Genomic DNA, 23,880 nt, shown 5'->3' with positions numbered 1-23,880 from the left:
TCACTACACTGATCCTAGTGCTTACTTAATACCTGCAGCAAAATAAAAAACAAAAGAGTACTTTACTTTTACTCATTCATGCCCTTTCATAAAAAGAGTAGCAACACATAGGCATTTCAAAGATTTTGATTTTGATATACTGATGTTATTCAACCCTCTGAGTTCTCAAGTACAGGTAGGATGCAATTCAAACTTGAAGAGAAACCAATAAGAAGCCAATTCACATGAATGCAGTGCAGTGGGCACAGTAAAATCAAGAACAGAACATTTGAATAATCCTGATTTACGGAAATCTTCTATAATCTTAGTTTCAATTATGGTCAGTTCTGAAAGAGATGTATTACTTGTACCGTTATGGCATATGTTGCTATGGTGAAACGAATTTCCAAAATGAAAGGTAAAACCAAATTATCTCTAAAATGTACATGGCAACAATCAGTGGAATATATCAGTGAGAGCTTACTTGATAGAGTGCAGGCAATTCTAAGCATAGCAAACACACTGACCAAATGTATAAACTACTGCCTTTTCCACTGAGCCTAAATGATTAGTGCATAATAATTTTCTAGCTTCAAGATTCGGATGAGGTTCACTTGATTACCATCCCATGACTGCACAATTGAATAGAATACAAAATTAAACTATAGCTAAGAAATTCCAGATTTGTAGGTACTGTCTACTGTGCATACTGCTTATTCCTTTGAAGTTTCATGTTACTAGACAACTTCTGGTACTAAATTCTAGTATATAGTTTAAGCTATTAATCCAAAACAAGATTCCGTATATAGGGAGGAAAGGGGCTAGGCACCAACACTTTTATAGGCATATAAAGAAGAGACTGCTGAGACTGCTCCTTGTAGACAGACAAATTAAACTTTGGGAATAAGGGAAAAGGCAGACAAATTAAACAAATGTTTTATGCTTGAATTCACAAAAGACACAGAAGCTGTTCTATACATCTGTAAATCAAAGATTTAGCAAAGCTGAGAATGGGATGGAACATTATATAAAAATGTTCAAGACTAACTGTTGAGATAATAAATTTCAAAGACACAATGATGTAAAAAAAAAGGAAGATCTGGCTATCATATTTCAAAGTTTTATGAATTCTGGAATTTATCCCATGGATTGGGGGTAGCAAATGTGACATGACTAATGGGAGGGATGGGGATGCAGCAGACAAGAAAACAAGTCAGACTTTTAACCTGTTAGCCCCATGTCAATGGTAAGGAGAAAGTTAGAATCTACTAAGATATAACAACAAAATTCCTTGAAAAGAACAAAGGGATTTAGCAATTGAGTAAAGCCTAACATGGATTTATGAAAGGAAAATAATACTTGATTAATATGCTGGAATTCTTTGAAAATGTAACTGGAATAAAGAAGGTTGAAACAGCAACTGCAGCCTATTTGAATTTAAGGAATTTGTTTAATAAGGTCACATGTAGTTTAATCAACAGGAGTAAATTGCATCATAGTAAAATGGCTTGGGAATTAGTTATTGAACCAAAAAAAAAACACAATGTGAATAAATAAACTCTTCTCAGGCTGGCAAACTATGAATGGTAGGGTACCATAGACAACAGGCATAATTCTTCATAATTCGTACAAACCACTTGACTGAGAGGACCAAATATTACTCTTCTAAGCTTGCTGACAATACTAAATTAGCCAAGTAGAGTGAGAAATGGAGGAGGATAGGGAGTCTTCACAGTGATACAGATAAGCTAAGGGGCAAGAACATTGCTAATAGGAAACACTAAAAATTACCTCTCAACAGAATACTTACTAATTGCTAATGGGGTGGTGTTCATGGTCAAAAAGGATACAGCAGCATTTGTACACACTTTGCATTGCAACACTGAGGTGCAGAATGATTATGAGGGCAATATTTTAGTTTTTATTACACAGGGTTCTGGATTAAGGAGTATGGAAACCTTATTGTATAAAGGCACTTGTGAAACCACACTCAGTGGCATTTTATGTAGGTTTAGTTTCCTCATAAAATAAAGGATCAACTGGTCATAAAAAGGATGGCAAGTTTGCTGTGCAAGGAGACATCAAAAAGTCTGGGTACCTTTGTATTTCAGAAGTATGAGATATCAAAATACCAGTTTTATAGGCTCAAGACAAGGAAAAATGTTCACTATGACTAAGGCAGGTATTCAGAATAAGGGACGTGCCACTTAGGAAGAGAAGATTTGAAGACCAGCTTTTACTTCCTTTAGCTGCTAGAACATCAATATTAAGTGATGAAGGTTCCAACTCCAGAAAAATAACCAAAGGTTGAATTTTTTTGCATGTAATTTAATATTTGGAAACACCAGATTTTTAATGAACATTAGAAACAATGGATTATAACAAGCCATTGTTTGCAAAAAAAAAACATGCATGTCTAAATTCAAGGTAACCTTGTGGAAACCTGGGTGAACTAACTACAAAGATTTCCACATCACAGACAATAACTTGGTGTTACTTCATTTTCAGCAGTGTTCAGCTTAGTCTTATAGCATCAAAGTAGATATTTAGCCCATCCTTCCTGCTCTAAGAAAGAGGTACCCCAGTAACCTAACTCCTTGTTTTTTGTCCAGAACTCTACAAATATTTCCATTAATACTTATTTCATCTAAATTGGTTGAATCTGCTTCACTAGCTCTTCATGCACTATATTCTCATTCACTCCTTACTGTGTAAAAAAAAACCTTTTTATTTTTAAATTGTTTTAATATTTGCCTTGTGAATAGAAACAGTTCTTATCAATTATTCTATCAAAATCATGTTTAACACTTATTTAAAGTTTTCCCTTAACCCCCGTTTCTTGAAGGAGTGGACTTCCAAATTTTCTACTCTCCCCATTCAGCAGAATGACAATCATTAGTACCATTCTGCCACATTTCTTTTACATCTTCCAAGGTCTTGATTTATCACATTCAAGTTCCCAACCTCATTAAATGTTGATCATATTAAGACTTGCCTCTCATATTCCTTGTGCAGAGTTTTATGAACAGTTTATCAAAATCTGAATCACTCCCATTAACAGATGTTCTACTACTTCATTTGAGGAAGGATTTTTAAAACATCCAGGTCTGTTCGTGCTATAAAGATGATCATAATGTTAAAACTCCAATTCAGAAATGACTGTCAAACACTATTTGGTTACATGCCCAAGTACAGCGATCCTGATGAGCAATAAAAAACTATATGACAGTTCTCAGATAAAGCTACATTACTTTTATACCATTCCACAAGAAACTTAACTCACAAGACACAAAACAATGTAGAACTGTGGTATGTTAGCAGCTGGCTCACTTCTCAAGGCATTTAAATATGAACTATATAAAACGAGTCTTAAATCACATGCCAGAGGAAGGCACCCACAAACCAGTAGTTTAAAAAAAACAGAAGATTGAAATGAGTAGTGAAACAAACCATCCAACCAAGAACATGCATATTCGATCTTTTTAGTTCTATCTTTTCCCAGCACCGAAGCATTCTAATAGAAAATGAATATCTCCTTCACCAGCCACTTCTCAAATCACTGGCAATATTATGTCCAAATGGCATTGTGTTGAGAGAACCTAAACTTCCATTGTTCATGACATCTAACTACAAAGAACAAAAAAAACACTTCCATCTTCAATTCAAGAAGTTTACCCACACAGTAACTCCTTCAGCTACAACCATCAATTCAGCAAGGCATCAAATGCTGAATACAATAACGCAGCACAAAATTGTATTACAAACCACTAATAATGGTAAAAGTTTGAAAAATTGGCTCACGATTGCAGACAGGCTTGAAAAACTTACGTAATGAACGTCGGCGCTTATTTTTTAGCCTCCTTCGTTTATTCATTACCGCTTTAGAAGGGGACTCTTCTTTGACCTTCGGCTGATTAGTGACCTTTGCAGAGTTTTGTTGGCTAAAGTGAGTGGGGACATGCCGAGCAAGGCCACCTTGAGATGCAAAGCTAGCAGTGCAACCACCAACAACACACTAAAAAAAAGTGAAAATACTTGTTAAGAAAATATTGTCACCACAAATCCTGTACAAAATACTTAATGTTGAACAAATGAAACCATTATGGTTAGCTAGAGAATGAAGCGTTGCGCTTCACCCCATTATGATTTAAAATAAAAATCACTTCAGATGTTAAAGTTAATTTAGATAAAATAGTTTATGAAGCACGTGTGCAAATTTTGAAGATACTAATTAGGCATCTGGGTGTTAATTCATATGCATGTAAACATCCACAAAATCAGTTCACATTCAAAAAGTGACAAGCACGTTTCAAATCTAGCAAACAATGGGTAGATATTTTTTAATTGAATGCCTTGGCCTCAATTAGCAAGTTGGAAACATTAACTTTGGAAGAAAATGTAAGGTATAGCTTTGTAGAGTGCTGACTGCTCAATGTTCCTGCAGAACATAATCAAGGGACAGGATAAAAATACATTGGATTTCTAAGGCTATCGTACAGATTGACAAGATGACAAGGATATAAACTGATAAGATACAAGAACAATTTGTATGGTCAGACTTATTCTTTTGGGAGTGCGAGAAACTATGAAATTACAATCTGTAGACAATGTAAAACTATGTCCCCGGTAAGGTAATCTAGAATAATTGGGTAAAGATCTTAAAATTAGACACAAGCTATACAACAATGTAATCTAGAAACATGATCATGCAAATACTACACAAAATCTGCAACCGACTAATCAAAGCCTGTGACTTCTGGGGTCAAAGAGATTAGTTATTTTAAAAAAAAATCATGAAGTGATTTGAAGCAATATTGAAATGTGCATTGGTCAGAGAATGCAGAGGATCTGAAAAAGAATCCTCCCTCTTATGGAAAAAGGCAGGCAGTAATACCAGTTTTGCCTATTCAATAGCAAAATATGATGAGAGGGCTTGATTTATTGAAATCTGAACCAGTGACAACAGCCAGCCTGATCGGTTTCAGCTACCGTGCATTTAGGTTTCTTTTTCTGCTCCCAGCTTCAACAATAGCTTAACAGCAATAACTCTGTGGTTTTAACAGAAATGATAAAAGCAAACTTATTAAATGGCTTACAAATAGATGTTTTGACTTCAGAATTGTAGGGATATTAATGAAGTCTGTTGACAAATTTTACAACTAACTTAACCATACACTTTTAAACTATTACCCATACTACTGGAGAACACTGATAAAATAAATAAAATTCCAGTAAAATTTGACCGGTCATGATTCTAATTTATGATAAGCTTCATTCCAGGGATCTGTTTTTTTTTAATGTAATGCCAACTTCGCATTTAAGAATGTTAATAATCCAGTAGGATCTAATCTTCAACTGGAGAGTATCTGGTGAAACAACGTGCAGTATAAAAACCTTCTTATTGTCTCTGTGCCTTTCACAATAACATGATGTTCCAGAAACAGATTCGGCTGTCGTTCTCAACTTTCCATTTCAATGCATGGCAATGTGATTCAGCTTGAAACATGACCAGAAAGGAGAAAAAAAAATTGAGATCCTAACAACAGACCTTGCACTCTCTGAATACCAAAATTTGTCAAAGACAAGTCCATTTAAATATCACACTGTACCATACCATTCAGACTGCAAAATTTGGCTCAGCTTTTTACACATTTTCAAGTTTCCTGACCGGAAGCTCCTATGTGGGTAGATCATGTGCAGCCCAAACAGGAGTTTAGCCAGAAGTATTACATGGAGTTTTACAACATCCACAAATATGCTCACCAGCATAATTAGGCCACTTGGCCCATTGAGTCTGCCCTGCCATTTCCCTCTCAGCACCAATCTCCTACCTTCTCCCCGTATTCCTTCATATCCCTGACTAATCAAGAATCTAGCAACCTCTGTCTTAACATTATGATCTGCATATTTATTCAAAAGGAACAACTGAACCTAATACTATTTGCTGAGTTAAAGGATAGCCTTTTGGAATCTCTAAGGGTTCATCAATGTGTAAACACATACAGGACTTTTGGTTCAGCTTCAGGAAAATAAATGATTGTTGTACTGCATTGTGATAGGGTAGAATATGCACAGGTTTTCAGACCTACCTTAAATGGCTTGTCTCCGCTGTGTGTAAGCATGTGCCTCTGCAACCAGCTCTGACTAGTAGATGGTGTGTTGTACACCTTGCACCCTTTCCACAGGCAAACAAATACCTGAAAAACAAATTTACAATGTTTGAAAGATTCAAGGAACATGCCTTTTATGCATTTTAGCAAAATGAAAAAGGATGTTAATCCTCAGTAAAGAAACATCTTTTTACCATTACCATAGCACCCCAGTAAGTACAAAATAAAATGTAATCTCTTCAGTCTTTGGTCACAATGAGCTTTGAAACCCTAAAAAGGCCACTGAAGTTGACTAATTACTTCCAATGGAAAAGGCGGAGATCAGGAGGAATTATGGCACCTAATGGCGACTCCTTTGCTTGCAACTTCGGAAACAGCTCTATTTCTACCTTTAATATCTTTATTTTTCCCTTCAGGGTTCTTTTGAAGACCCTGACCTGGAGTTACACGCAGGCTTCGGTTCTTTGCAGAAATGAGACCCATTCTCGGGGTTCCACAACTGGCCGCTATTCCACACGCTAAGAGTTTGGCCTGAGAATCTCGATCATGTTCAGAAGCCTGAGATCTCAGGGCTCTGGAGATGGGCAGATCGAGGGTCAGTGTCATGGCGGGAGATTCGTGTGTCATCAGGGAGGCTGTAAAATCTTCTGCAGTGGGCCCGAAGACCCGAGGTCTTTGTAATCTTCAGACACAGAGCTCGAAAAAAGCAACAATAAGGACTTATAACATCATAAGCCAGCCAGTTGCTGTTATGTCTCTCGCTCACTGTGAAAATAGGGGCCACCTCCCTCTCCCTTGCCAGGGAGACAGAACCTGTGGGTTGCCGAATTTTGGATAAAATGTGAAGCTTTTGGGGTAACTTTGGTCTGTGTCTTTGCTATCGCTTGTGTTCGGTAGCGGGTGTGCTTTTTTTTGCCAGTCGGGATTTTTTGCTCACCGCCGCTTACACACAGGAGAGGGAGCTGGGGGGGCGGGGGGGGGGGGACTTTGGGGTTCTCACATTTAACTGTCATTCATTCTTTGGGGAACTTCTCTGTTTTCATGGATGTTTGTGAAAAAAAGCATTTCAGGATGTATATTGTATACATTTCTCTGACATCAAATTTGACCTTTGAATCTTTGAACATTCAAAACTGAACATCTAACATTTTATATATAATCAATGAGTGGCCTTTTAAAATATTTTTATCATTACAAATTCAAATTAAGAGATTTTAAATAAATTAAAATTTCCCACACACTCAATGCTAATTAATTTTAGAGGATCTTAGCAAATTGTACATAGGTTGTACAGCAAGGTAAAATCAATCATGTCAGGCAGGGTCACTTCAAATAAGCACTGAAGAACCTATTATCCAAGGCTCTAAATGAGTCACATAAATACAGAACGAACCCTGAATAACAAAACTCAAATTTCAGTACACACATTAGATATTTTAAGAAAATTATTATACATTAAAGGTGGATGACAGATACAAAAACAGAAGAATTCAGATTGAATGCCTTTTCCACAAACTTGCCAAGGAAATTTATCTCACTGCTCTGGATGAGAAACAAAGATGCTGCAGACTCAAGCAGTGAAGATTTCAAAGTCAGCACAAAATTTCTACCAGCGTTTGTTATAGAACAAGGTCAAATAGCACTGACAAATGCATACTGACCATTGTCAATGATGGAATTTATGAAAGCAGAATCAATGGACTATTGGGTAAATAATTCCCCAACACCTTCAGTGTGAATAATAAACAAGATGGACAAAATATCACATCACTTCAAATCTCAAAAGCATTTAATCAATTATGTAGTCCCGGAAAATAACCTACCAAAAGTTAAAAGGAAGCCTAAAGACACCATGCTTACAGACAACCATAATGAAAGTAATATGGAATCATAAGGGATGAATTGGAGAAATACACTTCAAAAACTGAGATTTTATGACACACAGGTGATGTAAAGATTTAGGGCCTTCATATCTGCTTGCATCAAGAAAGTAATAAATTTGGAATGACTGATTTGTAGATGACAATTTTCTTTATATAGCATTAATCCTTAGGTTTCAAGAACAATGTTAATATCAGTACTATGCATTATTGATGCTGAAACTAAGAAATATGGACTCGTTTGTGAAAATATGAAATCAATTAAAATGAAAGACAACATTGTAATACTTAGGCAATTTGTAAATTGCTCATGGAAAAATATCCTTTAGCTATCCATGAGAACTAGGGGTGAAAGAAAAAAGACTGAAATTCAAATAAAATTGTACCATGGAATAACGTAGTTTTTTTGGCAAGCAACAGTAATAATCTAACTACTCTGTAAATTTGAGTGAGCAAGCAAAAAACATCTGCTGGTGGAATTCAGCAGACCAGGTTGATGTTTCCTTGTATAGTTGCTGCCTGACCTGCTGAGGTAGTTCAGAAGCTCGTTTTGCTCCAGATTCCAATATATGCAGTCTTGTCTCCATCTGAGTGAACAAGGCTGACCTTTGATAAGTGTCACTCTAGCAACTCAAAAGCCAAAAGTTTGATGTGAAACACTGCATTTGAAGCAGTAATTTGTATTTCAATCTGAACAGATAGACAACAGCTAATCCTTTACAATTTAGCCATTTCTAATCTGTACAAGAAAAATAATGCATCATGTTGGTGTTAGAAAGCACCAAATGATTAATTAAATTTTTTGTTATACCCTGTTCTCCAGAATAAATTTAGCAGTCAAACTCTATGTTTTTGTTTTAAAAAAAAATTAGAACTGACTCCGCCAAGTAAACACTACCCATAGCTTTGTACCAATTAAAAAAAATCTCAAATGAAACTGCAGGACAACAAAAATGAGTAATGAATGGCCAGACATTCATTCTAGGCTAGAATTAAGTATTCATTGAGCATAACACAGTTGACTTCTCTCCTATGTCTCCTACTCTGCACAACTTGATGTGCTTTTTGGTATGTCACAGGCAACAAAATTAATTTCTAGAGACAAAAGGATAAACACAATTACAATGAATCCACACCCCCACCCCCGATCGTCCATCATCTGACTGCAGAAATCCTGATGGTCTTGCATCATGAGTTGTGGGTCTGGACAGTGGGGTGAGTATTCCGCTGGAGCTAGGACCAAAGGTGCTTGCATATTTCCCAATTCCTTTAAACTTAACATGTTAATTGGAAATTTTATATTATACCTTAAACATGTAAAAACGGTGAAAATCTGCTGATCCAGCCAGATCCACCGAAGTTCCAAGAATGCTGGATTATCAGACTTTTACTGTACGAAAGATAATTGTCTAATTAACAACCATCACAATTAGATACCTAAACTGTTATGACCAATTTCAGACCAACTTGATAACCCTCAAGTTTTATTTCCCCTCATTCATGTTTTGCTTGTTCACCAGAGCCTTTGCAAAATTCTTTCTTCCACAGTATTGTTCTATTATGCTAGAACACAAATACCAGAGAAATGCAAAATCCATTCAATTTACAATTAAAAACATGAAAAGAAATTCAAACTCCAAGGTGCATTAGATATAATAACAGGCTTTTTGAGCCCATTCCAAAATACAGCCTCATGGCTAGCCATCTATATATCCGTACTTCCCAAGTACCTATTGATGCCTTTAATGTCCAGATATTTTTCTACCTCCTCAAATATTTTCACTTTGCTGTCATAGCACCCATAGTTATCTTCATCCCAATCTTAATTTATTAAGTATCCTAAGATTATCAACTCTGGTTCTCAGCACTCCAGCTGGTGAAAACTCTCTCCTCTCATCCAGTTTGCCTAGCCTCATTAGAATTGTGCACCTTTCAATTAGAACCCATCCTTCCCCATTTTTCTGAATCTCTAGCAAAGGAAAGCCACGTCAACTTAATGTTTCATATGGTAGTCCCACCAACACTTTATTACCTTCAAGACATGTGAAGAGATTGAAACTACATACAATTCTCTATTAAGAGTGTCACCAAGGCCTTGTAAATTTAAGCAATACATCCTTGTTTCATACAAAAGTCCCTTGTCATGAAGGCCTCCATTTGATTTGCGATCTGAACTGCCTGCTGCACTGGAATGTTTGTATTCACTAACCAACACCTAAAAACGCTTTCTTTTGTATATCGACATTTCCCAATTGAACATTATTTAAGTGACTTCTGTTTTTCACTATTGAAGTACTATCCATATTTATCTGCAGTGTACTATCCCTTTTCGCCAATTGCACAATGAATGAAGTCACCTCTGCATCCGCTTCACAATCCCACCTGGTTTCTACAAAGACTTAAAATATTAGTGTTCCCTCAACTGAAATCACCGCTAACAATGCTAGCACATCTAAGGAACTAATAAAACATTCAAGGCAGAGGGAAACAAATGTAAAGCCAAAATGTAAATGTCCTCACATTACCTTATTATTTTAACTAGGAGGATCCAGTTCACCAATACATTTAACATTAGTGCTCTCTCCAGATACAAAGTACATTTGAATACATTTATGAATTATTGAAAAGTACCCCAAGCATACAATTGAAATACACATTAACTATCAGTACATGTTAAATACACACAGCACTTAAAATTAAACATATTGAAACAACTATGTTGTATCCAAAATATTTCAAGGAGTTCAACTTTGCCAAAGCAATCAGAAAATGAATCCTTCATTGTTATTTATTTTTAAATTCAACAAACAATAACCAGTTTTTGGGAGGAACCATTTATAACTCAGTTGCCGGTTAATACAAGACAGTGTGCCACAAGTAACAAGTGGCACAGCTAAGTATTCACTTTGCCTGCAGCAATGTGAGTTACTTATAACTGTAATGCAAACAATTACGCCATTATCTGCATCAGCCCCACAGATCTAGAAACCAAGTAACTTCCAAATGCCATACCTACAAAAGGATTAAGGCTGGCTGCCCTGTGGTGAATGACTTGCCATCTGACTCTTCAAAGGCTTTTCACCACCTATAAAGGGACAAGTCATGAACACACTGCTTGCCTGTTTGTATTTCCCTGACACTTGAGCAGCTTCTATCCGTGCAGGCATATCAAGATATATATTCCAGGGAAGGAAATTTTCAAATTAAGTTTACCAAGTCTTCATAGAACATTTGGCAGTTAATTTAGTCTGTGTGGGCAGCTACAACTTAAAAGACCGCAACCAGAAACTAGTTAAGTAGCTCGGGTTAAAAAAAAGGTTATGGAAAGAAACTAAGAGGTGCAAGTAGCATTTACACAAACATCAATTTATAACCATAATTTTAAATGAAATAGCATGCAATATTAAACAAGATAAATCAAAAATACTACAGTACATTGGAGTTACAGTATGGACAAGGTGCTATTAAAAGAATTAAGTGTTGTAACAATTTTTAATTACTATTCTAAGTACTTAAAAGTCATCAAATTCACTTCATCTCTGATGAAGAACAGTGAAGTTTCATTCACTGTTCCATAAAGACTTCCAATGGTGTACCATGCAGCAAACGTTCAACTTCACACTCCATTATCAGTACAATTAAATAGGAAATCAGATTCATATTGTTTTAAAACATGTTTTCTATATGGACAACTACATTAAGAAAATGGGATGGAACTGTAGGATAAAAACTGAAGAACACTGAATAGGGAGAATGAATATAGAAAAACATCAAACAGACACTCAGTAGCTCAGTGGACAACTAATGATACTGTACAAACACAGACTTCAGTTTGAAATTGATGGCACAAAATTTGGAAAGTTTATATGAAAGTAGTATGTGAAAGATTACTTGAAGTTTAATCTTTCAGTTTGATTAATGAGATGAGATTCTTACAAGGGCATTACACATCCCGCATAGAGCATGCTATTCACTAACTCATGACACATGGCTGCAGGGCCCTAAAATATATGTTTTCCTGTGCAGGGAAAGGGGAGGATAAAGAAAGTAGGCACAGCAAAATCAGTACCTTGGTTAATCGCTTAATATCTGAAAAACTTAAAGCAATCAACTTGGCCAAGATTTCAATAGCAGATGTAAAATATCAAATCAGAAATAAGACTAAGAACCCATAATCATTAACGTAGGTTCTTCCAGTACAACATCCAAACTGAAGAATCAAGCAATTTATACTAAAGAACATAGTTGGCGTCAAAATTGACGTCGAAAAAAAATTTCAAGCAACCCCTACTGAACCTTATAATGAGCCAGTTATTACATTTTGATACTTAGCTATCCAAATGCATAGGAATAAGGAGAAAAACAGACCCCTCCACGTTGCCCATCCACATGAATTGAACGGATGTGATCTGCCAAATCTGGACTGGAGCAGAAACTGGTCTGGCATTGGTCCCAACAGCAGTTGTAAGTGATATTCTTTCCTGAAGTAGTGCTTCCATGACCGTTTATCAGCGCAGGAGTAGAGCGTCCACTGGAGATAGTACTGTCCATATCCATTAAGGTGCTGCTGATACTTTGAAAAGAAAGTAGTATTTTTAATAATATTGCAAGGTAATCAGATCTATAATACAAAATGTAATAACCAATTTATTTCCCCTTTCTTTGGGATACCTCCCTTGATCAAACCGTACTAAGCTAAACTGAACAGCTAACTGTGGGTTTCTGGAAAACTTGCCTTAATCCCAGTACAACCTCAAAAGAATTGAATTAGTAAAACCCTGTGTAAAAACACAGCACATCGAACAAATTCTATAGAGAGGAATAAACAATCAATGTTTCAGGGTGACACCCTGCATTGGGGCTCAAACCTTATAGAACTGATGATGGGTCTTGGCCTGAAATATCAACTGTTTATTCCTCTCCACAGAAGGTACCTGACCTGCTTAGTTCCTCCAACATTTTGTGTATATCAAACTGTTAAAAACATGGGTTTAACTCCAGGAAAACTAAAATACAGAAGTCAAACTTGTGAACCAATATAAAGCCAAAGCATTGTGTAATTTTTAATCTCCACGCAGATGAAGTATTCAGATTACATTGAAGGTACACAGCATATTCTGGTTTAGCTGTTTTCTGAACACTTTCATTAAGTCCATTAGCATACATCTATAGTTCCAGATGTTTTTCCATTCCCTACTCCAACACTATTCTCATGGAATTTGAGGAAATGCATCTAAACTTTTAAAGCAGCTTTTGTGATGTATTTGATGAAACCCATTGAACTAATCATGCATATTTCCCCTAACCCACGGCTCATTTCTTCTTTTATCCTATTCACAATTCTCGACTTAGTAAATCTTCGAATTAATGACTCCTATAATCTACCCCATATTCTTTTATCTCTTTCCCATCTGTGCCTTTGGATTTAGACTTTATTACATCTGAAATGCTAACCATTTCTTTCTCCATAGATGATACCTTGGTAGAGTTTGAACACATCACTTCACAAGGTTCCAGATGTGAACTAAGCAGATGCTGATACATCTACATTGTTACTCCTGCATCCTTTTACTCTACCACCCCCCTCCGTGTTTAATAATTTACTTAATAATTGATACAATAGTACTCAACATGATGCTTTCTCAATGATAAACAGAAGTTCAGAGAGTATCGTGTTGTAACTATAAAAGTTCCAAGTGCAACAGCTATTTGAAAAAAAATCAAAATATATTTGCCACAAATCTGTTTTATTTGCTGAACATCTAATTCAGTACTGTGATATACGCCAATTACAATTGAAAATCAGTGCATCTCCATGCTCCCCCCACTTTAATAAACTAGTCCCTTGCATGGGCCTATTAACTGCCTTTTGATAGTAGACATGAAGCACAGTAGGGAATATATAACTGAAGCAAGTACATCTACAAAGTAAAATAAAAATGATCATTTGAGAAATTAAAAACTTCAACACATTTCATCATACACTTAAGGAGCACTAATCCATGTAAATTTCTGAGCTCACAAATGCAGGGCAGTGCACACCAATGAGTCTAAGTGTCCCAATGGCATTTTATTACTGATTCCTGGAATCGCCCTAATCTATGTCACCCATATAAACGTTGTTACAAGAACAGATCATAGGCTGGTTACCCGACAGCAAATCACAGCAAGGGGTGGCCATCTGTGAGGCTCAAGCCTGGCATGTGATGGAGAACTTTCCACTTGCCTGAAGGAAAGCAGTATCAGCAATATCCAGTGACCATGACACCAATCAGAACAAAACAGCCAGCTTGTTTAGTATCTCGCCTATCATCCAAAACATACATGGTATCCAATAACCATGTATATAATTTTTTTTACACAAGCTATACTGCAGTTGCTTACACAGGCTACATCAATGCATCTCTCATATTGATGACGCAAGGACTAGGGCAATGGGCACATGGGAAATCTACACTTGCAGTCTCCCGATATGTAGCACAACCTCCTCATATGGAATTATATAACAGACCCTTCATTAACCCACCCAAATTCTACAAATCTCTACTCTACAAATTTGAGCAGTCATTGGAAGGATTCCAACAATTCGAAGTGGCAGTTCACCACCTTTGTCCCAATGATAATTAGGGATGAACAATAAATACTTGCTGCTCTCATGTTGCCCACATCTCCAAAAATAAATTACAAATTCAAGCAATTACTCGATGTTAGCTAACAGTTTCCTTTTAAATCTAAGATGATTATACAAGCACCTTTCCAAACTAGATGTGTGCAAGATAGTTTTAATTAAAGGCAGCTATGATACATTCAGAACTTCCTTAAAAATTCTAGGATGGAAACTCAAGTCCTGAGAACATAATACTTTAGCAGCTTATTTTACTGACATTAGCTCTGGCTAGTCTCCATGGTCAATATGATTTACTCAAGTTGTCCAACACGCCATCTTCTGTAACTGCATTGGATCAATTTGTATGACACAGCTTCTTGCCACCTTAATTGCAATTTTTAACAACTGCAACACTGCGTTTCCTGCAGAGTCCAGTAGGGACAGGTGTGGTACTATCAGTTACTTAGTCTCAGACTGTTTTCCTGCTGTCCTGTTGAAAGTCAATACATTTGACAACACCCCCCACCCCATTCATCTCCACGTTATGGCATTCAGGTTACAGATATTCACCCTTGTGGAATTGATAAATCACAACCCAGATGCAGTACTCATTGTTATTGCTGAGAGAAAAATCATCCCATAGGAACACATTTCCACTTAAAACATGGAATTCCTGGGAAATAGAGCTTCAGATTTTAGAACATGATACAGAGAATTTTCCATGAATGCAATTCCCCTCTATACAGGGGTCAATTCATTCAAACAGAAATCAAGTCAAGAAGTCCTTTGGGCAACAGCGAGCTAAGGAAACTATTTTGATTTCAAGTGCAAGATCATGGTGCAAGTAATTTCTTTCTTCTAAAAATATTCAAAATTGAGCTTGAAGACAGCTGAATGTGCAGATATGACAGCATGGAGTTGATGCAATTCTTGAACTCTGTTTCATACTAACTCTGGAATTTAAATCCAGAACTTGTAAGCCAAACCATAAAACAATTTACAATCTAATCAAGCTCCAGTTCCTACATTGTCTGATAAGTGTTCAGAATGTATACAAATGGAATTTTTATTTGCATCCAAGAAACTACACTCTTTGGATATAACACATCTGATTCCTATATTTTCTTCAAATAAAAAAAACAGAACATTATCCAGTTCCACCCTGGCAAAAAGTCTCTAGCTGCACATATGATCTATGCCTGATTTCATCTTGTACACCTTAATCTTAAAACTTTGAATGGGAATAATTGAATAATATGAATAATGTGCAATCTAATCAGAAACTTGCAACTAGAACCATGAACCAACAATTCCCCACCTCCTGCTACTTAAAGTGTCTACACTGTGAAAGTCCTTCAAGCTTCTTTTCAGGAGGTTGCTGTACTTGCAAATCAATTGAGTTTTTAAATAGCCACAAAGTAAAAGTCTTGTCATTGACAGAGTCAAGTACACTTAACAACAGAATAATGATTAAAATTGTCATTGAATTGTAGCACATAGTGAACAAAAATATGTTGACACCTTCCTTTGAGAACTGTTGTAGCACAACTTGTGTCATTTAAAAAAATATCCATTCCACAATTTCTAATTCTGAAGCTTTCTAATTGGTTAAAAAGCAGCAGCACTTAGGACCATGCAGATCAGTCTTGCCAGTAACTAGCCCAGCAACTTTGCTGCAAATTAGATGGTGTTCAATTAAATGAAATGTATATTGTTGCTTTTCAGGTACTGTGCTAAAACATGCAGATGTTGAATGAAGGGGAAGAAAAAGGAAAATTTAATTATGGACAGCCAGGTTAAACTATCATACATGGCAATTAAAAATGATTTTCCTTTTCATTAAAAAAAATGAAGCAGCAATTAAGCCAAATGCACATAGAATCTTGGATAGACTGTATGAAGTCTAGTCTGGGTCCAGATTTTTTTTTTTTACGGAATGGAAGAACTGAAGAATGCGCTGAATGACACTAAAGAGGATATACCCATCACCAAGTAGTTGGGCTTGTTATCCACTAAAATGGACTGCACCCTTTCATAATCTTAAAGTTAAAGGTGGTCAGGAAGGAGATGGCACCTCTACAAGTGCAGCCAAGTGGGCCTATATTTGAGTGACAAACTCCATATTTTGCAAAAGGTAGGATACTTATACTTAACTAAGCTGATGTTTAACACCCATCCCAACTGCACCCAAAATGATTGTGCATTTCAGAGAGCAGCAAGATCTATAGCACTTTCATGGATCGGGGTACACACATCGGCCAAACCAGAGACCGGCAGATGTCCATTTCTGAAGGACAGTCGTGAATGATAGATTGTTTCTGACAAAGCAGCAGTTTCATACATCCCAATGTAATGTTTGTTGATGCAAATAACACATTTTACTGCACGTTTTGATGTACACATGACAAATAAAACTTTGAATCCTATATTAGCCTCCTATGCTAGGTTTTGAATTTCTCAGAGAGATCAGAATCAGAATTCAAGACTCAGAATCAGGTTTAATATCACTGGCATATGTCGTGAAATTTGTTAAATTTACCGCAGAAAGATGAAATACATGATAGAGCGGGCAAAAACGAGTTACATTAAATAAAAACAATTAAGCTAAAATAAGTAGTGCAAAAGACAAACAGAAAGAAATAAAAGTAGTGTTCATGGGTTCAATGAACATTTAGAAATAAAATGGCAGAGGAGAAGTTGTTCCTGAATCACTGATTGTGCGCCTTCAGGCTTCTGTACCTACTTTCTGACTGGAACAGTGTGAAAAGGGCGTGTGCTGGGTGGTGGAAGATTCAAACATCCCCAAATGAATCGTTCAGCAACTTTGCTGAGAATTCGGAAGTCAAATGTCTGGTATTGCTTGTCTTAGTTTCTTATTTAATTTCCAAGATCAACACTCACTCATCTTTAATAGCCTTTAAAACCACAGTTGCTTTTCTGAAATTTTCTCATTCACACCAACTATAAAATTTAAAGTAATGATCTTCTTTGGACCACATCACTTAATACATATGACCACATCCAGCTAATTCCAAAGTTGGTTCTACAATATTGTACTAAAAGGCCTTTATTCATCTCATCCTCAATTTAACTTTTGCTAATTTGAGTTGTTCAATCTACAACATTAAATTTGCTGTCTATTGTTCTAGTACTTCTCCTACATACCCCTATTTGTTGACTTGTACTATCTTACGTAGCCACCATTGGGCAGACTATTAGTTATCATTTCCAGCAATTTATTTCCTTGTTACTTTCAATTTACCCCAAGTGATTCAACATCCTCATCCATCAAACTATGGCACTAACTGCATCCTTTTAATCAACTCCATCTTTTGCTTTCTGACTACCTTTCCTAAATATGATGAACCCCAAAGCATTCAGTTCTCATCAGATTACCTCAAAACCATATTTCTGCAAATATCGTCATACACTTTTTTTCTCCTGTGTGTGACATCAATTCACTCATGTTAAAAATGCAGCTTGTTTTAAACACACATTTATCCTTGCACCATTCCTGTGACCCTATTTGAGCTACTCAAGTTACTTGATTTGGTAGCTTATTTCAACTAAAGCCTGCTCCAACAAAAATACAACCCTGACCCTCTTAACTTAATACATTTTTAAAAAATTATGCAACCACAATCCAAAGAGGTCTTTTATTTTTAAATTGACATCACAATTCAGCAAACCCATGACACCCCTCTGATATAGATGAACTAGACAGCACAAATAGAAAGTTTACAATCTTCACACCCAATTTTACAAAACCTGTAATTTTTCTTCTAGTGTATGTTGGTGTAATAAATAGAAGCTATTTTCAATAGTATTGCATTGAGTCCAATGTCAAGCAGAGTTTAAGTTATATTTTTGAACTTAAACGCAACCTGACTCCTTGAAAGTGTCAAGGAAAATACAGATTATTCCCTGGCACAAAGATATGATACCCTTTCCCCCAAATATTTTATATCAGCTACCCGCTGGTTACTCATTTGGACAGAGCCTTTTTAGCCCTGGTACTCAGGAGATTCTGATACTTCCACTGAAAATGCAGGATCCTGAATTTTAGTTTTACCCTGTAGCAACAGAATTCATCTTTTTATATTATTTACATTACTCTTACACTAAGTGTGCCCTTCAATTATTCCACTTTTTGATTTCTTTGTTATGAATATTTTAATACTGACTGTTATTGAGAAACAGCTTCCAATTTAAAACACGCTAAGAAAGACTTCAGGATGAAAGTTTATGATCAAAAAAAGGTAAGTTTCCAAGGTCATTGCCCATCATTTCACCAATCTTATCAAGTCCCCCCAACCCACAATCACCAGGCTGTGCAGTAGGCATTTTGGTTCAGAAACATTTGCCAAAAATAATAACATTAGCTCTTAGTAAAAGACTAACAGATGATCAATACCCTCATTACAAAATAAAATGCACTTTTGCAAATAGGTGAACTAAAAGAACAAATTTCCTTTCTGGTGTATTGCAATTATTCTGCTGACACCACAGGCATATGCTGTGTCACAATCACGTCAACCTTAATGAACCAAAAATCAAAGGAAAATGTGCTGGCACACAAGAATTCTGGAATGGTAATAAATCAACTTCTTGTACTTATTGCAAGTTGTAGTTACAGGTACATATCAAATCAATGCTACTTAGTAAACATTGTGCACAAAGATACAAATTGCAGTAAGAATGACTGAAAGAATCACAAAACTTGAAAAAAAGTCAATGAAAAAAAACAAGTGAACTTCGAGGCAACCCACACCACCTAGCAAATGGCCTACATCATGATTCTCTACAACATGAAGCAGTTATTTACATATTCATAAGAAATGGGAGTTTTAAAACATTCATTTTTTCACAAATTCTACATGAACAAAAGTTATTCCGTCTTAGAATCAGGTTTAATATCACTGGCATATGTTGTGAAATCTGTTGTTTTTGCAGTCTATTTTTGGGTATTTGTGAGGAAAAGTTTCTCCAACATGATTGGCCATAACAGGGGAAATCACCCATAGACATAACTGCAGCAAGACCAGTATTTGCACTGTATCTGATCAGCAATGAACAGGTTTCAATACAACCGACAGTGTATAAAAGCAGTCATTACCTGTAAGGTTTGATCCAAACTGATTAGTTGCTCACTTTGAATGTGTGTGGATGAAAGATGCTGAATGGCTATTCTTCAAACTTGTTAGGCTAATCCATTGAACTAGTTATCAGCTATTTTCACGGATAAATTCTACTTTGCCTTGTAGCAGCAGGTTGGCAAATTTGGCACTTTTACTTCACCTTTGTCACTGTATTTCCCAGGTGTTACCCATGCTACAAGCCAAATATAAAGCTGCAGGATTTAGTAACACAAGCTGGCAGGAAAGTGAGTTTCTAAACCAAGTCTCAGGAGTTCCTGTTGATGACCCCAGCAGTTTACATTTCAACCCACAGCATTCACTGACTGGCTTTGAACAATACCTTGCCTGTTTTTTTGAGTTAATTCTGTATTTTTTCCTAACTGATTCCATTTCCAAGTCAGTAACTTAAGCTCTGACTTCTAGCAGTGCCGAAAGAAACGTGGAAATGGTTAATGAAAGCAAGTAGGGCAAGGTAGTACAAGAATGTCACCATTTAGACTGGTAACAAATAAACCCAGTCGCAAAGGAGTTCAATGGAACATGAAATGCCTGCATAAAAAAAATCTCAAAATTATTTGAATTTTCAGTACCTCTTTCATGTCTTCCCATTATATATAGTCACAATGAAAGCAATGAAGCAGAACACCTGATTTGTCATTTGATACTAAAAATTGTTACAAATCACAAAGTAAATTTGATTAATTTAGTAAACCAATGCTGTGTCCAGAAAGATTCTTAGAACCTAGCTCGTAGATGTTTTAACACAAAAGACAGGGAATCGTTGGATGACAGAATTAAACTTTCAAAACTAATTTCAGAATATTTGCATCAAGAAAAACAATCGAGCAAAATGAGAATCTTGCTTAAATGTAAGTAGAAAAGTTTTTGAAACTGCATGCATAATACAATCACAAAAAAATACCAGTCATCTTTTGCCTATTCAAACCTATTTACTGATAGCAACAATTTAAATGGAACAAACATTTTTACCAGTACTGTTACTCACTAAAACCACAATTCCAACCAGCATTTTCAGAACCTTTAATATATCACAAGAGCAGTTCTATCAATCAACATTACGCAATGTTACACAAAGATTAAAACAAAACTTAAACATTTTCCTGAGTTGGTTTTTAAGTTTGCAATTGTGTGATAAGCTTAAAGCTTGCATATAAAGAAACAAAGCATCCTGCATTTCATTATGTGCAAACATCAAGAAACTGGGCAGCAGAGTGGTCAAGCTATGATAGCGACAATCTCAAATCACTGGAGAACAGGGTTCAACTCTGATCTCAGTGGAATTTACACTTCGTGGTGCTGCACAAATTTTTGTTGAAGTAAGTGAGGGTTGTTCAGTTAAATGGCTAATGTAGAATGCCCCCAATGCATAGATGAGTTGTACAATCGGTTGGGGGGTGGGGGGGGGGTGGGGATAAGAATGTGGAGAGAATAAAAAATGGACTGGTGCAAGAGTAATGGTCAGCACTGACTGTATGGGCTGGAGCTTATTTCTGTGATGTACGACTCCATAACCAGTTGCTCTGTTCCTTCAGAAACTTGTTTTTCTAGAACAATATTAAATAAATTTTAAGGAAGGGACAGTCTTTGATAACTAAACAGTGACAAGCTTGCCCATTTAAACTTAGATATATTTTCTCAAGAACTGCACAATTTTCTGCAGTTTCTACCAAACAAGTCTTCTGGTACTAAAATATAAACTTTTCTAAGTATGAAGTCTTATCGCAGATTTAAGCTATGATAAAATGAAAATTGTTAACCCCATGGAAAGTTTCATTTTTCTGCCATTCGATTTAAAACTGATTATAAAATTTCTTGGCTCTGACAGCACAAGACTCAATATGGCCTCTTCCATATGACTAGCTACAGTAAGAAATGCCAAGAAAAGCCACAAGCTCAGGGAACAGAATCACCAAATGGAATACTCTTTCACATCCTTCAAATCATGACAGAATTAACTCGCATGTTCAGCCAGAAGTAATGCTAGGTTAGATATGATCTGCTTATAAGACAAGGATCTGTAGAGTACAATGAGACCAAGAGGCATTTCCTCTTTCTAAAAAAAACACCTACAGCTTTGTCTGAAATGAGAAATTTCCTTTGTTTTTCATATCTTTGGAATTCTCTTGGTTTAGACAATTCTGTCCAAGCATATTTTTGGACACCATGGGATTGGGTTATAGTACAATGGACTCATAAGATCGGCCATGATCTTACCAAGCAGCGAGGGTAGGCATGTCTAGCTTCATAACCTACAGTACTAAACACTGTGCAAAACTATCAGACCATAACTAAAATTCTGGCCATTACACTATTAAGTTGGACCAGCATTAAGGTCAGAGGGGATGCAAGGGTGCTGCCAGGCTGAAGAATTGCAGTGACGAGGCAAATCCAGTTAGGGCAGTTGATGTCATCTTTTTAAACAAAGATTTACTGATTTAATTTGACTGATGTATGTGAAATTACATAAAAGGTCCAGAGAGACAGTGTAGTCAATACCAGAGAACAAAGGCAAGTTAATTGGTAGGATTAGAAGGCAGTTAAAGACAATTTGATTCAACAAAATTTGAATCTGAGATTTGCTCCTGGAAACAACAGGAATTCTGCAGATGCCGGAAATTCAAGCAACACACATCAAAGTTGCTGGTGAACGTAGCAGGCCAAGCAGCATCTGTAGGAAGAGGTGCAGTCGACGTTTCAGGCCGAGACCCTTCGTTTGCTCCTGGAAAGTCTTGGGAGGAAGAAACCCCAAGGAGAATCCCAAATGAGCAAAGATAAAGTCTGAGGGAAATATGATCACATCAAAAAAATAATTTCTGGGAAGCATGGGACTTGCTGGACTGCAATTTGAAGTACTGATATTGGGTCACCTGACAGCTTTGGGATCCAGCATTTACTAGTGGCACAGGGGAGATCAAGCATGCCCCTCTGCTGATCTTCAGATTATTGCTAAAAGGTCCTCACTACAGTGTTGAATGGCCATGGGGTTAATCAAAGAACTGGGAAGACTTACACTTGAATTGACCAAAAGCCTTTGCTACCCACGCAAAACACTGGAGGAACTCCAAGGTGAGACTGCATCTATTATAGAGGAATGAGCCTCAGTTATCTGCAACCCCAATAATGTTGACAAGCTGACACGTGGATTATCAAATAGCCAGGCAAGCCTTGGGTCCAACAGACCTCCAGAAGAGGCCGTCTCTCTAATTCAGTAATCGTTCATCCTGGTCTTAACACTCCCAGCTTGCTTAAAAAAATGTAGAGCTCCGAACTGTCACACAAATTCTGTTGCTTCACTGTTTAGTCAACTTGTTCACAACTTTCTGATGCACTGGATGAAAATGCTATTCCACCTCAGGCTAGTCATCTAGCTATGAATAAACAAGGTCTAAAAAAATAGTTTTGCTCTTCACATTCAAATGACCATATTCACAAATGTTAAGCTGCATTACTTTCTCAGTTCTGGTTTGATTCCATGATGCAATGTTCTCTGCTTGGGACATACCCTAAAAGATTCCCTTATTCCAGATAATAAAGCCCAAAAGCAGTAGAGAGGAAAAGTGGAAAGGAAGAGCATCAATTAAATCACAACATCTAATTGCAATAAACAACATTGTCTGGAAACATATCTTTCATTGCACTCAACAGAAAACAGGATCAGGAGGTACCCTTATAACCTTGAAAGTCAACGGAAGGTTGAGAGAATAGTTAAAGCACAAAGTGCCAGGACTCAAAAAGAAAAAAGTACAAAAACAGGTAATTTAATTTGCATAAACCACTGATAAAACCATGACTTGAGTACTGCATTATAAATCTGCTCATCCATTCAGCTATATTTTTAAATTTAGAGATACAGCATGGAACAGGCCCTTCCTGCCCAACAAGCTGCACCACCCAGCAACACACCTATATTTAATCCTAGTTTAATCACTGGATCATTTACAATGGCCAATTAACCTACTACTGGTGTGAAGATCCTGGTAAGCATACAGAAAATATTTTCCAGTATGATTCCAGGGCAGAAAAATTCCAGCTACTGGAGAACTGGAGTTCTAGTTGAAGCAGAAAAGATTTTGGGAGATACTTAAGACTGCTTACTTGGTTTAATAATGAAGAAAAATTGTTCCAAGATTCAAAGATCAGAAGGC

The 23,880-nt window shown here is 36.5% G+C and overlaps 1 protein-coding gene across 14 annotated transcripts in view; it reads right to left on the bottom strand.

Annotated features, from left to right (window-relative positions):
- The window catches only part of aebp2 (AE binding protein 2), an 81,643-nt gene that overhangs the window by 48,231 nt on the left and 9,532 nt on the right, over nt 1-23,880 (bottom strand). For all 14 annotated transcript variants that reach the window (XR_011882971.1, XR_011882973.1, XR_011882972.1 and 11 more), the window contains exons 2-4: nt 12,338-12,542; nt 6,069-6,176; nt 3,808-3,994 (exon numbers count right to left, since the gene is read on the bottom strand). Coding sequence is in view for 10 of the 14 variants with exons in the window: in XM_072241702.1 (XP_072097803.1) it covers nt 3,808-3,994; nt 6,069-6,176; nt 12,338-12,542 (500 nt within the window). In the remaining 4 variants the exon portion in view is untranslated. The remainder of the gene's footprint in view (nt 1-3,807; nt 3,995-6,068; nt 6,177-12,337; nt 12,543-23,880) is intronic.

The sequence above is a fragment of the Mobula birostris genome, chromosome 23 (genome assembly GCF_030028105.1).
Source record: "Mobula birostris isolate sMobBir1 chromosome 23, sMobBir1.hap1, whole genome shotgun sequence".
NCBI lineage: Eukaryota > Metazoa > Chordata > Chondrichthyes > Myliobatiformes > Myliobatidae > Mobula > Mobula birostris.
This window is presented reverse-complemented; position numbering and strand designations above follow the sequence as displayed.